At 38.2% G+C, this 15,451-nt stretch overlaps 1 protein-coding gene across 2 annotated transcripts in view; it reads right to left on the bottom strand.

Annotated features, from left to right (window-relative positions):
- Positions 1–2,372: 2,372 nt before the first annotated feature.
- Positions 2,373–15,451, bottom strand: part of RPGR (retinitis pigmentosa GTPase regulator) — a 49,375-nt gene continuing 36,296 nt past the window's right edge. For both annotated transcript variants that reach the window (XM_025152032.3, XM_040665326.2), the window contains one exon: positions 2,373–15,229. In XM_025152032.3, the coding sequence (XP_025007800.2) occupies positions 12,881–15,229 (2,349 nt within the window). In that variant the 3' untranslated portion in view covers positions 2,373–12,880. The remainder of the gene's footprint in view (positions 15,230–15,451) is intronic.

Genomic DNA, 15,451 nt, shown 5'->3' with positions numbered 1-15,451 from the left:
TAAGCTGTCAACATCTTCAGCAGATTGATAAGCACCACTCTGATATCATATGAATTTAACACATCCTAACATGGGATTTACAGAGACCAGTATCATTCTAGATTCTAACTCACATCCCTATAGGATATCCTGCAACACCTGACGTGACACTAGTTGTGTTTGGGTAACTGAGTAAATGCTCCTAGACAAAGCAACCAGCGGAGCTAAAAGAAGGTACCTACTGTTGTTAAAGTGAACATTTTTCCTGACTGACCAGATTTCCACTGACTGTACTTGCAGCTTGGCAGAGGTGCCTCTGGATAACACCTATCTCTTCAGCTTCTAACATAAGCCATTTTGAATGACAACTCTGATAGCACACTTTATTACTGGCACTTTCACATGCCCACTCACAGGCATATTTTGGAGAGTTTTTACCAATGGTAGTGAACAACAGATGAGAACGTCATAGTACAGATATTCTTTTTACTTTAAAAGATGAATCATCGGTTTATTAAAAATCATCTCTGAATAATGTGATGCTACTAATTAAAACAGGTGTTTAACTCAGTATAAGCTCTGTATTACTCTTCATCATCATGTGCTAGGAGGTTATTTTCTTATTCCAATTTATATTCCCTACTCATAGAAAGATAATGTTGTCAGAATAACTTCAATAGTTTTACCTCTGAAGCTGATACACAGAAAAGCTGACTTGGCCAATGACACATACAGTAAGTCAACAGTAGTAAAGAACATAAAAGAAAAGACTTGAAATGGTTTTCATTTAAGCCTGAGATTCCAGTTTCTTCAAGGTCAGTACCAGGAAACAACCTTCTATGTACCACTTCTCACCTGCTGTCATGAAAAACAATCTCAGTGAAGCATGAAGACGTGTCATGGTAGACCCTGATCAAATGACTGCAGGGAATCAGGTTTCTCTACATGGCCTTAGCTGTTTCATTATCAATCCATCCTGCATAACTTATGGAAACTCTGGCAGCCTGGCTGTCCATAATTTACATTTCAGAAGGGAAAACTTATGGATTCTCTCCAAGCCTCTCTCCAAGAAGTCAAAATATTTTTTGTTTGCCACCACCAATTTATGTTGCTAGGGAAGAAAATAGCAAAACCACTGACAATTTATGTCTTCTCAGATCTTCTAAAATCTTGTGAAAACTCAGTGATGAAGAGAAATCTGTAATTTCTGTGTGTACCACTTTCAAACAGAGAGTTCTGGGAAGTTCAGGTTCACATAATATATTTATGTTTCTGTTTGCCCTGGGGATTATTAAAGACAGCTGAAAATAAGTTAGCCACATGCTTCTTCCTTGGCCACCTTCTCCCAAGTAGCCACAAACTTGCAATTGCTTAGCAGAGCTTTTAATCACATAAAGAACAGGTTCCTCCCATTACCGGTCCAGTCTGTTACCTTTAGATACCCAAAATCTCTCCTACATTTGTATGGCTCCTTACATGCCTATACAATAACTGAATTGAATACACACTTAGCAGAAGTTTCACTATGAAGTAGAAGACACGTAGTTGATCGGTGTCATCTCTACTGAGGTTGACCTATGGGCCACAGTACACAATGCTGTCAGATGGGAGTGAACAATGCTCCCTTTGTAGAACACTGGTAAAAACAACCACAAAATACATCTCTACAGACCATACTTCTTTTTTGATAAAGGACTGAAGGGGAATCATAACTTCCAAAAATCCTCATTTTAATCTCCAAACACTAGTGCGAGTCAATGTCACTCCTGAACTGTCTGTCTATGAAGGGAAAATACATTATGTTATCATTTTATTAATAGTGCATTTAAAGTAACAACATTAACCATTAATTTACATACAGATGAGAGAAGACAATAAAATTAGCTCTATTTATCCTTTGTGGGTTAGAAATATATGGACAGGTAGGCATATAACATTTTGTTGATACTGTTCTTTTAATGATGTCAAGTTATTTAATGTAAAGTGGCTGGAAATACTGCCTTACAAAAGTCTTAGTAAGGCTAAAACACATACCTTGTAGTTACTTAAAGGTTACTGTGAAAGCTTAACATCATTTCATCAGGAATTTGAACTGGACTTCCATTTTATAGCTATTAATCTAGAGAAGTTATTAGCTCAGTTATTCTAACCCTTATACAAATATCTTCCACCTTAACGATTACTAATGAAAAGCTGAACAGTTTGATAACTGACAAAATTCAAATACATAAGAATTCAGATGTACTCAAAAGTACTCAAATGAGACATTTATAAGCTTATTCTTTCACTTACTAGCAGTGAGGTAGTCAACAAGCCAAACTAAGCTTTCCTTATCTAGTTACCTATTTGTCATGAAGATGAACAGGGAAGATCAGCTGAATATATATGTTGTGTTTTTAAATCATCTTCAGATAGTACTTTACTAAGCAATATGTTTTGTTTACTAAAAGCCAAACAAGATAACCTGTAGGTTTCTATAGATATTACTTTGTGACAGGCTGGCAGTACACATGCTTTGCATTAAAATAATTAATCTGATTGCACATTCAAAACTTTAGGTGTTATTCAGAAATAGTACACCGACATTTAGTATACAGTACTGGACAGTCCTTTGTTGCTGCCATTATCTTATAGATTTATTTTGGCTGCTTGTAGTGTAATTATTCCATGGCTTGCTGGTTTGTTACTGTATGTATAACTGAAAAAGATCTATCTCTAAATTCTTGTTTGAATATAGGTATCTAGTTAATGTAAGAAACTCTAGTGTAAAGCTACTTTCTAAAAAAGGCAGCACGTCTACTTTCAAGTTTATTTTAGATATCCAACTTAATCTATTCACTACAAAAATAATTCAGATGGATTTACCTAAAGGATACTCCCTCCATCTAGTCAGAACACATTTTTATTATTTGTTTCCCAAGATTAGTCAGCATCTGAAATAGCTCAGATAGCTTTCATACACAAAACTGTATCTTCTTCCAAAAGTCTGCTTTATTTGGAAAACAAATAATATACATTTCCAAGGTGAAAAGGAAAAAAAAAAAAAAAAAACCCTTTACAAATATAGAATGATTTCTTAAGCTGTTTGTGAAGAATCGCAAAACAAATAGGAAACTATTTACGTCAAATAGAAACTCTTATAAGCTATTATACAAAAATACCCTCTAATCTTTAATCACTTAGAAAAGGAATACCAAAATAAATCCCGGACACTTAAGCAAAACAGAGGAAATACAATAGCAATTTCAAATCAGCATATATTGTTATGATTTTAAAAACTTGGGTGTTTGGAAGGCAATGTGCTACATAAAAAAATGAATTCTTAATGCTAAAAGACTTAAGAGGAAAACTAACTTGGGAATACTGGCTCACGCGTGGACACAGTTTCTGCTATTTTCCAAATTGTTACAGAAAAAGGTTCTAGTACCTGGAGTTGGTCATACACCTCCCCACTTACTTGCAAGTGAATTTGGACAGTCACTGGTTTCTGCTTTTATTGTGTCACACAGCTTAGAGTACTTTATATCTCTCCAAAATACTGTGCTTTTTGTTGGAATCCCGCCTTAATAATGCTGATTATTATTCAGCACTTTTGTAAAAATATGGGCAAAGATAAATTTCCATCAGTAATACAACTGCTTGCAGAAAGGTTTTATAACTTTCTGTTCTCCATACATTCCTGAAGAGGATGCCCCATGAGTCACTATTAAAGTTTCCACAGTCTGCAAGACTGAGTCTCTCCAGGGAGATGCACCATTTCAAAATACTCTGATATAAAACCAATTTCTGTACAAGCATCAGCAGTTTTTAAGCCCATTCTCATCTCGCAGCTTTTCCTGTATGGGTAGATTTTTTTAAGGCACCCCCAACCTTGTAACAGAAGCCCCACCGATTTCCACGTGCACTTCGTGTCATACTGGTGTTTGTGAAAGCTGTTGGAAGGCCTGCTCTAAAACAGAGCTTAACTTCTTCCTGTACACTTCATACAGGACACATTCAGGATTGTCTTTTTTTTTTTTCCTCTGAGAAATGACAATGAAGTGTCCAATAAAACAGATTAAATTTTGCAGCTTTACTGCTGCTCTGTTTCTAATTGTAAGAGGCATTTTGTGCCCTGGCTAGACACTGGATAAAATGGAAGTATTTTATACTCCCTTTTAAGAAATCCAATTTCTCCTAGGGTGGCTTATAATCTCAAATTTGTATTAGATTGATGACTCTTGCTGAGTTTCCAGCTGAACAAGACATCATTGGTACAAAGGAAGTAGGAAATATTACTCTTCACCACTACTGTGATCTATATCCTCTCAGGTATAGAAGCAGATAAAAGCTTTGTTTAATATAAAACTCTAATTGCAGCTACCTTTGTTTAGCCCTCTCTCACACTCTCAGTATGCAACCACAAATACTCTACATTTCACACAAACCACAAATGCAACTCTGTGTGAAAGGAGGGGTACTTTACAAGTTATAAAGCCCTGAACCCAGAACATTAAACTCAGGACATTCCATCAGACTGCCCTGCAGCTGACCCACCATCCAGAGACAGAAAAAGCACAGTCCGTGTCTGATGTTTCAGTGCTGAGACACTTATGAAAGCCAGAATGATAAAGTGTACTTGACAACTCAGGACCTTGATAATAAACTATTTTCATAACTTAGTATGAGTTTTTGAGAAAATTATATTAACATTTATTTAAATTATTGCATCAGGGGATTGCCAAGGAAAGAGGCAATAGAAATAGCCATAAATCCTTAAAAAATACAGTCATTATGTGTAGTTGCTTTGTTGTTGCTTTTTTTTTCATTAGAAAAAGCAGTGCAATTTTTTGAAGTCAAAGATATTTCATCAGGATGTTTCCACTATGCAAAAGCAAACTCCTCTGCATTAAAGCACGTAAAAGTGTTATTAAAATACTGTAACTCCATGAGTGCCTTCAGATCCAGAACACATTCAGAAATTAACAGATGACAAAAGCACAGGCCTGCCGTTTGTGCAAGCAAAATACTGATTCAGAAATGAGTTGAGAATTTGCCCTCATATGTCAGCTACCACAAAGCGTATTACAGTCTACAGATCTGACAACATTCTTTTGTCCAAAGATTTTATTATTCTTGAACTTGATTTGGCTTCCCATAACACTCATTTTAAAATTAAAGACATATGCAAAAGGTCATGTGAGTTCATAGTCAGATTGTGTCAAACAAAATGCTTTGCCTTTAATCTTTGCTTTTTCTTCTTTTTTTTTTTCTTATTACTAGAAAGAGTATCTTAACCACGCTTTTGTCAAATGACTAGATTTGCACACACTGCAAATTGAATTTGCTACTCTGAGATGATCAATAGCATAGCCCTTTATGGAGAAAGTAAGCTAAAAGTTATCTTGGCTTGATGTTCTTCTGGGTAATAAAGACAGTAGCTGATGGGTTATAGAGGGGATTCATTACATAAAGTAACTGAGTGAGAAAATTTAGTGTTGATAAATGCAAAATACTGCACAACACTACTTCATATACACAATGGCAGATCTTGTAAAACAAAACCTTTAACGTTACAACTCAGAGTTCTATGAAACCCCATTAGAATCTCTGCAGCGGTCAAGTTCGAGAGAACAGAAAAACGGGGAATAAGAAATGAGGTCACTATGCTGCTGCATAAATCCATGTTGCACTTGCCTCTGGATTACTAACCAACTTGTGGTCTGCCCATCTAAACCAGCAGTGAGATAGGTCTCAAGGATTAAAGAACTTCTTCAGCTACAACAGTGATGATTAAGGGAAACATGTCTACAAAATCTCTGTGGGGGAATCTGCATGGCATCCTTTCCCCCTTGGTAATGTGACCTGGATAACATCAGCTTGTAAAACAGGATCGTGCCCGTACACACACTGTGCAAGCTGCATAACAACATACTTGAGAAGTCATTTGCCCCCACATTGAGAAAGACAAAGAGGAAGTTAACAATGTTCAAATATTCCTAAAAGAAGCATTGGGTGGATTAAATGGTAACAAAAGAGTCTTGAAAATCCAAAGAAAATCAAAGTCAGCTTGAAAATAAGTATAAAGGCATGAACATCAATCAGAGTTTGACACTGCCACCAGCTCCCCCATAGCACCAGGACTGAGAAAACAGCACGGACTGGCACTATGGGCTGCAACAAGGAAAGAGACCCACACCTTGTAAGTGTATATGTGATATTATGGAGTGCATTCTCCAGGCACACAACTAGTGCGCGCTGTTAGAAGCGGTATGTGCAAATGTAATCTTGTGAACATGCTTGGGACTGTGGGGGAAAATTAAAATTTCTGACATCTTCTTCAGAAGGGTGGTCAGAAATGTTAACATTTTATGAATGTCAGTACTGTTGTTACCTGCTGTATTACTGCTATTGATCTTTGATCTTTAATATGGAATTCATAGATTGCTGGTTAACAGTTATTAGAAAGTCAGTAAACCACTTTGATTCTGACTTGATTTAAATCACAAAGTTGAAGAGCTTTTCCCTGTGGCAACCAAGACGGAATAAATCATGAAGAGGCAATAAACACTCTTTTTTCTTCTTTAACAAAGAGACAAAAAATGAAAGTATCAAGACAGATTTAGGACAGAAGGAGGAGTTACTTCTTCACACAATATTTAATGTAATCTAAGAATTGTTTACTAAAATCTGTATTGGGCATGAAATGCTTCAAAAATGAAGTCAAAGAAATTCATGGGCAAAAAAATGCTATTAAAAACAACACATGCATCTTCTGAAATACAGGCTATTGAAGACTGAGGGATTTGAATCACAGAATCCTTAAGAGCTGGAAGGGACCTTTAAAGGTCATCTAGTCCAATTCTCCTGCAATGAACAGGGACATGCACAGCTAGATCAGGTTGCCCAGGGCTTGACCAACCTCGCCTTGAAAGTCTCCAGGGACAGGGCATCCACCACATCTCTGGACAGCCTGTTCTAGTGCCTCACTATGCTCACTGTACAAGTCTTTTTCCTTATATCCAATCTTAATCTACCCTCTTTAAGCTTGAAGCCATTTCTCCTTGTTCTATCATCACAGATCCTGCTAAAGAGTCTGTCCCCTTCTTTCCTGTAGCTCCCCTTTTGGATACTGAAAGGCCATTATCAGGTGACCTTCGGAGCCTTCTCTTCCCCAGGCTGAACAGCCCCAGCTCTTTCAGTCTGTCCTTGTAGGATAGCTTTTCCATCCCTTAGATCATTTTTGTGGCCCTCCTCTGGACGTGTTCCAACTGGTCCATGTCTCTTCTGAACCAAGTACTCCACATCTGGATGCAGTACTCCAAGTGAGACCTCACCAGCACAGAGTAGAGGGACAGGATCACCTCCTTCAACCTGCTGGCCGCACTACTTTTGATGCAGCCCAGGATAGAGCTGGCTTTCTGGGCTGCAAGGGCACATTGCTGGCTCATGTCCAGTTTGTCTACCAGTACTCCCAGGTCTTTTTCCACAGGGCTGTGCTCAATCCTTTCATCCCCCAGCTTGTATTGATAGTGAGGGCTGCCTGGACCAGGTGTAAGGCCTTGCACTTGGATTTGTTGAACCTCATGATGTTTACCTGGGCCCACTACTCATGCCTGTCTACATCCCTCTGGATGGCACCTCATCCCTATGGTGTATTGACTGCACCCCACAGCTTATTGTCATCAGCAAACTTGCTGAGGGTGCACTTGACCCACTGTCATTGTCACTAATGAAGATATTAAAGAGTATCAGTCCCAGCACTGAATCCTGCAGGATTCCACTCATCACTGACCTCCATCCAAACACTGAGCCATTGACCACCACCCTCTGGACTCAATCCTGTAGCCAGTTATTTGTCCATTGAACAGTCCACCCATCAAATCCGTATCTTTCCAATTTGGAGAGAAGGATGCTGTGGGCTACCATGTCAAAGGCCTTAATGAAGTCCAGATAGATGAAATCAGTGGCTCTTTCCTTGTCCACTGATGCAGTGAAACCATCATAAAAGGCCACTAGGTTGGTCAAGCAGGATTTGCCCTTGGTGAAGCCATGGTGGTTCTCCTGTATCATCTCCCTGTATTCCATTTGCCTTAGTATAGTTTCCAGAAGGATCTATTCCATGATCTTTCCTGGCACAGAGGGGAGACTGACAGGTTAACAGTTCCCAGGCTCATCCATTTTCCTTTCTTAAAAATGGCTGTGATGTTGCCTTTTTTCCAATCACCAGGGACTTCATCTGATTGCCATGATTTTCAAATATCACTGAGTGTGGCTTGGTGACTACATCAGCCAATTCCCTCAGGAGTCTGGGATGCATCTCATTCGGACCCACAGACTTGTGGATGTTCAGGTTCCTCAGGTGGTCATGAACCTGATCTTCAGTTACAGTGGGAGGGATGTTACTTCCCCAATCCCCTCCTACCAAACCAAACATTTGAGGGCTGTGTGGCAAGCAGTTATCAGAGAAGACCTAGACAAAAAAATTGTTAAGTATCTCAGTCTTCTCCTTAACTGCTGTTACCAGCCTGCCTATGTCACTCACTATGGGGAATACACCCTCCTGGACTTTCCTTTTCTGATTGAGGTACTTGTAGAAGCCTTTCTTGCTCTTCTTGGCAACCCTTGACAAGCTTAGTTCAAGCTGGGCCTTGGCTTTCCTGACCCATCCTACACAGACTAGCAGCTTCCTTATACTCCTCCCTCAGTACCCATCCCAGTTTCCACTGCATTTTCTTCTTGCTCTTCAGTGTGACCAGCAGGTCTCAGTTCAGCCATGCCAGTCTCTTGCCTTCCTTTCCTGACTTGCTATACCTGGGGATGGAGAGCCCTTGTGCACTGAAAGCTTCCTTAAAGATCTATCAGCTCTGCTCTGCACCCTTACACATGAGGACAGTTTCCCAGGGTGTTCTGTTGACTAACTCCCTGGTGAGCTGGAAGTTAGCTTTCCTAAAATTTAGCATCCTAACTTTACTCTTTGCCTGTCTCATATCCCTCCAGAGCACGACTTCAACCATAGCATGGTCACTCCAGCCCAGGCACCCTCCAATCCTGATGTCACCAATCAGTTTATTTGCACTGATGAGCAACAGGTCCAGTACTGCACCCCCTTGGTGAGGCCTTCTATTACTTGACTCAAGAATTTATCCTCAGTCTTTCTAGGATCCTCTTGGATTGTCTACAGCTTGCCATGCTATTTTTCCAGCAGCCATCTGGGTGATTGAAGTCTCCCAGCAGGATGAGTGCTTGTGATCACAGTGCCTCCTGTAGCTGGAGGTAGAAGGCATCTACTTGATCAGGTAGCCAGTAGTAGACAGTGATCACAAAACTCCCTTTACTGCCTCAGTCTCTGTTACCTATAGGCTTTCAACTTGTTCAAGACTATTCTTAGGGACAGCTCTTTGCATTCTACTCCTTTCCTGATGTAGATAGCAACACTCTCTCCCCTCCCTTCTTGTCTGTCCCTTCTAAACAGCTTGCAGTCATCGATAGCCACACTTTCGTTACGGGAATCATCCCACCAGGTTTCAGTGACAGCAACTATATCATGATTTTCTAGTAGCACAGCAGCTTCCAGTTCCTTCTGTTTGTTTCCCAAGCTGCGTGCATTCATGTAGAGGCACTCCAACTGGGAAGCTGGTCTTGTCACCTCTTTAAAGGATAACTCCTTAATTCCTTTTAAGTATTTTCCTTGATTTTCCCCATAGCCTTCTCCTATTGTCCCAGCAGTCACTGCCTCATCAAAATTTTGCATGTGCTGCAGTGTTGCCAGCACTTCTCAAGGCAGCAGGTTCTTCAAGGTCCCTGCTAGCACCCTGTCCTTCTAATCTAGTTACGCCATCCCACATCTTATCATGGGAAGGCTCACTATACCTCCTGTCACCCTTCACACCTAGTTTAAAGCCCTCCCAATGAGCCTCACTAGTCTTTTTCCCCAAGGACCTCTCTCCCTCATTGAGGAAGGAGAAGTATCACACAGAGAAGGAGTATTACACAGGAGAAGTATCACCACATTTGCTCTATTCTTGTTGTTTTCTTTTTTTGCCAGGCATTCACAGATTGCAACTGACAGACACAAGTTATTGGTGCTAGACAAGCCTTTGGTCTGGGTAGCTACGTCTGTTGTTTTCTCTATTTCTGGATTTTTTTTTTTCCTCTACTAAAAACTAGTTTGGGAATGCTTCTGCCATGTTACTTAAGTACTGCACATAAGTCTTTTTCTATCCCATAATAAAAACCAAGGACATACTGAATTTCCATAAAACCACAGCTACCAAGCTTTATAAATCAGTATGAGTCAAACTAAACAAAATTCCACTCTAGTTAATGCTGATGAAGTTCCAAATTCCCCCAAAGCCCAGAAACATTGGCATAGTGAACAATTTATGTAACAGTTCTGTGGAAAACCCTTAGAAGAACTGCAGAAATGTTCTGCTTTTCCCTTACCACAGGAATGATCCACAAAGCAATATAAAATCAATTTTAATTTCAATGAATTTTTTCCAGACAGAATAAAGAAGAGGAGATGTTCACACTTGGCTTCTTTAAGACTCTTGGGAAACCTTGGGAAGCCTTACACTCTCAGTGTTTGTTAAGCAAGAAATGCTTATGATATGCTTATAAGAAGTGCTTATAAGAATATAAGACTAATAATATAAGAATATATCTTGTAATGCTTATAAGAAATGCTTAAGAAAACAAATGGCCCCTATTTCCTAAAAATTTAGATTAAAAGCTACACCCAAACCATAAAAAACAGCTCATTCCTGGGTGGATCTGAAATCAAAGTGTCCACGCTTTTTTTTTTCTCTCTCTCTCTCTTGGAATTACTGCTCATAACAACAGAATATTCTTACAGCACAGCTTTCTTCCAAGGCTGAATTTCAGAATCACAAGTAAGTAGATTGTCATATTCCAAGAAACACAATTTTAGACCTACAAAAATACTTTCCACTATTGCTCCAAGTTTAGTCACAGTAACATCCTAATCTTTCCTAAGAAAGATAAAATAACACAGTTTAACTCCACTTAGATTTAGAAGTAAACGATTTCACACTACTTCAGTGATAAAGTAGTATGTCTCCAGAAGAACTAAAGACTCCATTATAAGAGTGAGCTGTCTTCTTGGGGAGTGCATTTAATTGTTAAAATATTTCCCTCTATCAGAATATCATTATACTTACGTTTTTCCCAAAGACTTACCCATCCATACCCACATCAAGACAATGTATTCCATAAAGCTATAAAGATTGTAATTAATTTCAAAGGGACAAAATAAAGTCACTGGACTAATTATTTTTATTTTAGTTATTACATACAGCATGCAACTGAAATTGATCTTACCTTCAAACATGGTATATGGAAAGGGTGATTGAGATAGGAAGGATTGAACTGAAGTAGAATGCACTAGCAAAGCATTAATCTACCACAGCCTTCTTAGAAAATAAATTCTGGAGACATTGTGCCAAAGACAGTTTAATGTTAATATCTTACAACATTAAAAATGTTTCATAATCTCAACATAAGTATTGATTCTGTTAACATTTTTATTGAGTGGCATTTACTCATTTTGGTTTCCCTCTTCAGTAACCATTTTAAATAAGGTTTAAATAGCAATTCTTCCAGTGAATTCCAGTGAATACTGAGAGATGTTTACAAAATTTCCTCAGACCACCCATTAGAATAGTACTTAACTAACTAATAGTGCTGAATGACAAGAGTTCATATCCCTTCTTTTCCAGGTTTAGACTCTAATAACAATAATGCAGCATTACAAAGACCAAAAATATCTTTCAAGATTTATGTGTAAGTATTAGCATACTTTCTCTTTTAAAAAAATAATTTAGACTTCCATGCCACTTTTGCTACTATTGCATTTACTTTCCTGGTTTGTTACAGCATCTTTCTGGAAATCCCTGATGTGATTTTCAGGAAGGAAGGGAAAACACAAATCTCCTCCAATGAGGAGAAGCTTAAGCTCTGATCCTGAAAACACATACATCATTCACTCTGCAACAAAACACAATCCCCTCCTTGAGAACTTTAGAGTTAGGTGACTAATATAATTTAGACTTTGGTAGGCAGCTATTGAGTCTTTTCTGTATTGCACAGTATACACAAGCAAATAATGTTTTACAGGTGTATATTTTCAAATTCTTAATTATGTCAAATCATAAAAAGTAGCAAGCAAAAATTATCAGTAAAGAGAATGTATTCTAACTATAATGCAATCTAGATCAAATTCTGAGGCTCATGTTCAACTTTTATGCACATAATTGTGTGCTGACACCAAAATATGAAGTCAACCTTTAAGGCCTTTGGAAAAGCCCAAGCCACCTTTTGCCCAGGCTTACATTTCCATTTTCCTCTCATGTACTGACCCATTTATACTTGGCAACTTGTTCTCTAATTAATGCTGAGTATTTGAACAAACATCCTACCTATATATGAACAGAACAAAAGTAGCAGGAATGAAAATGGAGTGATACCAAAATTTTAAAATATGTATCCTTAATGATTTACTGACATTCTTTTCACATAAGGCACATTAACAAGTAAGCTGCAACTAAAATTGATGTATTTCCTCAAGAAATCTGATTCAGATGCAAAGATTACACTGTTACAATGTATAATTCATGTTATCAGCATGAAGTTATAATTTCAGGCAAGCACACCCTGCCTCCCTAGTAGTTCTTTTAAATCTGTGTCAAATATGATAAAGACGATTGTTTAAATGATTTTATCAATAAAGTACATGATTTATCTCATGAAAGCTTCTCAAATAAATGAATTTCCTTCATTTTTCCATAAATAGGCACTTAAAATATATGTATAACAATTTTTTTGGCTATATTTAAAAATCAATTTGCTGTAGTTTCAGATTTCCCTGAGTAGACTTAAGATGAATCTCCACAAGTCTATACTATTTTAGTGTTAAATAATGAGGCAGCACATTGTTCCAAAATTGTTCTGAATTATGCAAACCATTTGCCGCATGCTGTTTTGACTTCATTTTTTGTTTGGTGCTCTTTGATACAGCAGAATTTTCTGTCCTCCCTGGTTCCCTGGTTTTGCTTTTCTTTTGTAGAAGCTTATTATTAACAATTCTTCTTTTATCTTTTGTTTTTTCTTCTTCTTCCTCTCTTTCTTCTCCCTCTCTATCCTCCTCTTCTTCCTCCTGACCCTCATCCTCATCCTCTTCATTTCCTCCTTCTTCCACTTCCTCTACTTCTTCCTCCTCTTCCCCTCCTTCTTCCTCTTCTTCCTGTTCTCTTTTTTCTTCTTCTCCCTCTTCCTTTTCCTCTTTTTGGCTTTCCTCTCCTTCTTCCTCCTCAGCTCCCTCTCCCTCTTCTTCATCAGCTCCCTCTACCTCTTCCTCTTCAATTTCTTCTTCCTCTTCTTCTACTCCTTCTTCATTCTCTTCTTCTAGTTCTAATTCCTGTTCTTCCTCTGCTTTTCCCTCATCTTCTTCCATCTCTTCTCCCTCTTCTTCTTCTTTATCTTCTTCTTCTTCATCCTCTTCTTCATTTCCTCCCTCCTCCTCTTCCTTGTTTTCATCTTCTTCTCCTTTCTCCCCTTCTGTTTCTATCTCTGCTCCTTCTTCTGCCTCCTCTTCTTCTCTTTGCTCTTCTACTTCATCCTCCCCCTCTTCTCCTTCCTCTTCTACTCCATCCTCCCTCATCTCCTTAGTCCTCTTATTTCCATCCTCCTCCTCCCATTCTTCTTTGGATATCTCTTCTTCTTCCCCCCCTGACAAGTCTTCTTCTAACTCCTCCTCTTCACCATCTCCTTCAGTCTCCCTTTCTTCTTCTTCTTCACTTTCCTTTCCATCTTCTCCTTCCTGTTCTGCTTCAAGCCCTTTTTGTTCTCCCTCCTCTATATTTTCACTTCCTTCCTCACTCTCATCTCTCCCTTCACTTTTATCCTGCTCCTCTTCTTCCCTTTCAGTTTGTTTCTCTTTTACATACTCCTCCTCTTCTTCAATATCCTCTCCCTCACTCTGTATTTCTGCTTCTTCTATTAATCTGCCTTCTTCATCTCCTTGAGCTGTGACATGTTTTTCATGACTCACTTCAACCTCTTCTGCATCCCCATTTTCACTGCCTCTTTCAATTGGCGATTCATCTCTTTCATCTTCTTCATTATCTTTTCCCTCTTCATCTTCATCTCTTTCTGCTGAAATAACTTCGCCTGTATCTTTTTCAACCTCAGCCTCTTCATCCTCCCCCCCTAGTTCAACTTCACTGTCAACTGTTTCATTCAGTTGACATCCACTTTCTTTTTCAGTTTCGTCTTTTACACTGTCTTCGCTCTCTTGCTCTTCATTAGATTCCCCATCATTTTTTGTTTCTAACTGTTTATCTTCATCAAATTTAGCTTCAGAGTATGTCTCTTCCTCATTCAGGCTTTTTATATCAATGGCTTCTATATACTCTTTCTCACTGTCTGTAGCTTGCATCCCTTCAATCTCACTACCTTCTTTTTGCAATTCCAGATCTTTTATGTTTTCTGTCTTTATTGACTTCTGGATCTCTCCATCTTCATAGCAGTACCCCTCATTTTCCCTACTTTTAAGAACATAATTTGCAACATCATTACTATTTTCTTCACTAGAAGACGATGATGTAGTTACAGCTATTTGTTTATATAATTGGTCCTTTTTTTTAAACTCCCTCTGCTTTTCAGTACTTTGTTTCCCTCTTTCACATGTATTAGATTTTTCAACAGCATTCTTTATTTTGTTTCCACCTTCTACTGCTTCTTGACTTCCTTGCTTTTTAACAAGATTGCATTCTTCTACAATTAAAGAACCATCCTGGGGCTGATTATTGGATGCAGTTGGAAGTACATCAATTTTAACGGATTGCTTAGACCTAACAACTTTTAACTTCTTATCAGAATAGTTTGTTCTTTCATTGGGAAAATTATAGGTTATTCCCTCTCTGATAATTTCAGGATTTTCTGAACATTCTTCTTCCCTTTCACCTAATTTGCATTTGTCCCTGCTAATGTGTTGAACACCACTTTTTGAAGTACTAACACTTTGTGTATGCAGAGATTTACTTTTCCTTACATTTTTTGTGGCCACAGGCTTCCCTACAAAGGCACTACTGTTTTCTAAATCTGCATTTTGTCCTGGTGACTCTGAAAGTGAAGACTGTTTTTGTAAGGAACCAGAATCTAATTCTGATCCTTTCTGCGTGAAATCAAAATCAACAGTTTTCAGCCCACCTTTACCATCTCTTTTCAGTTTCAGATTTTTATTGTTCTTCTATTCCACATGAGTAGCAGAAAATTAAAAAGAAAAAAGAAAGCATTAAGAACAAGCGACAGCAAAAGAAAATACTACAGAAACAATTGAACAAGAAAAGAAACAGTTTATGTGATGTGACTAAAAGATAGCATAAAAGGTGGAGTATTATAAATGGAATGGATTTAGAAGTACACATATAAGAAGAATGCAACATGCTTTTGATGGCAAATCTACTGCTCT

Source organism: Gallus gallus, chromosome 1 (genome assembly GCF_016699485.2).
Source record: "Gallus gallus isolate bGalGal1 chromosome 1, bGalGal1.mat.broiler.GRCg7b, whole genome shotgun sequence".
In the NCBI taxonomy this organism is placed as follows: Eukaryota; Metazoa; Chordata; class Aves; order Galliformes; family Phasianidae; genus Gallus; species Gallus gallus.
This window is presented reverse-complemented; position numbering and strand designations above follow the sequence as displayed.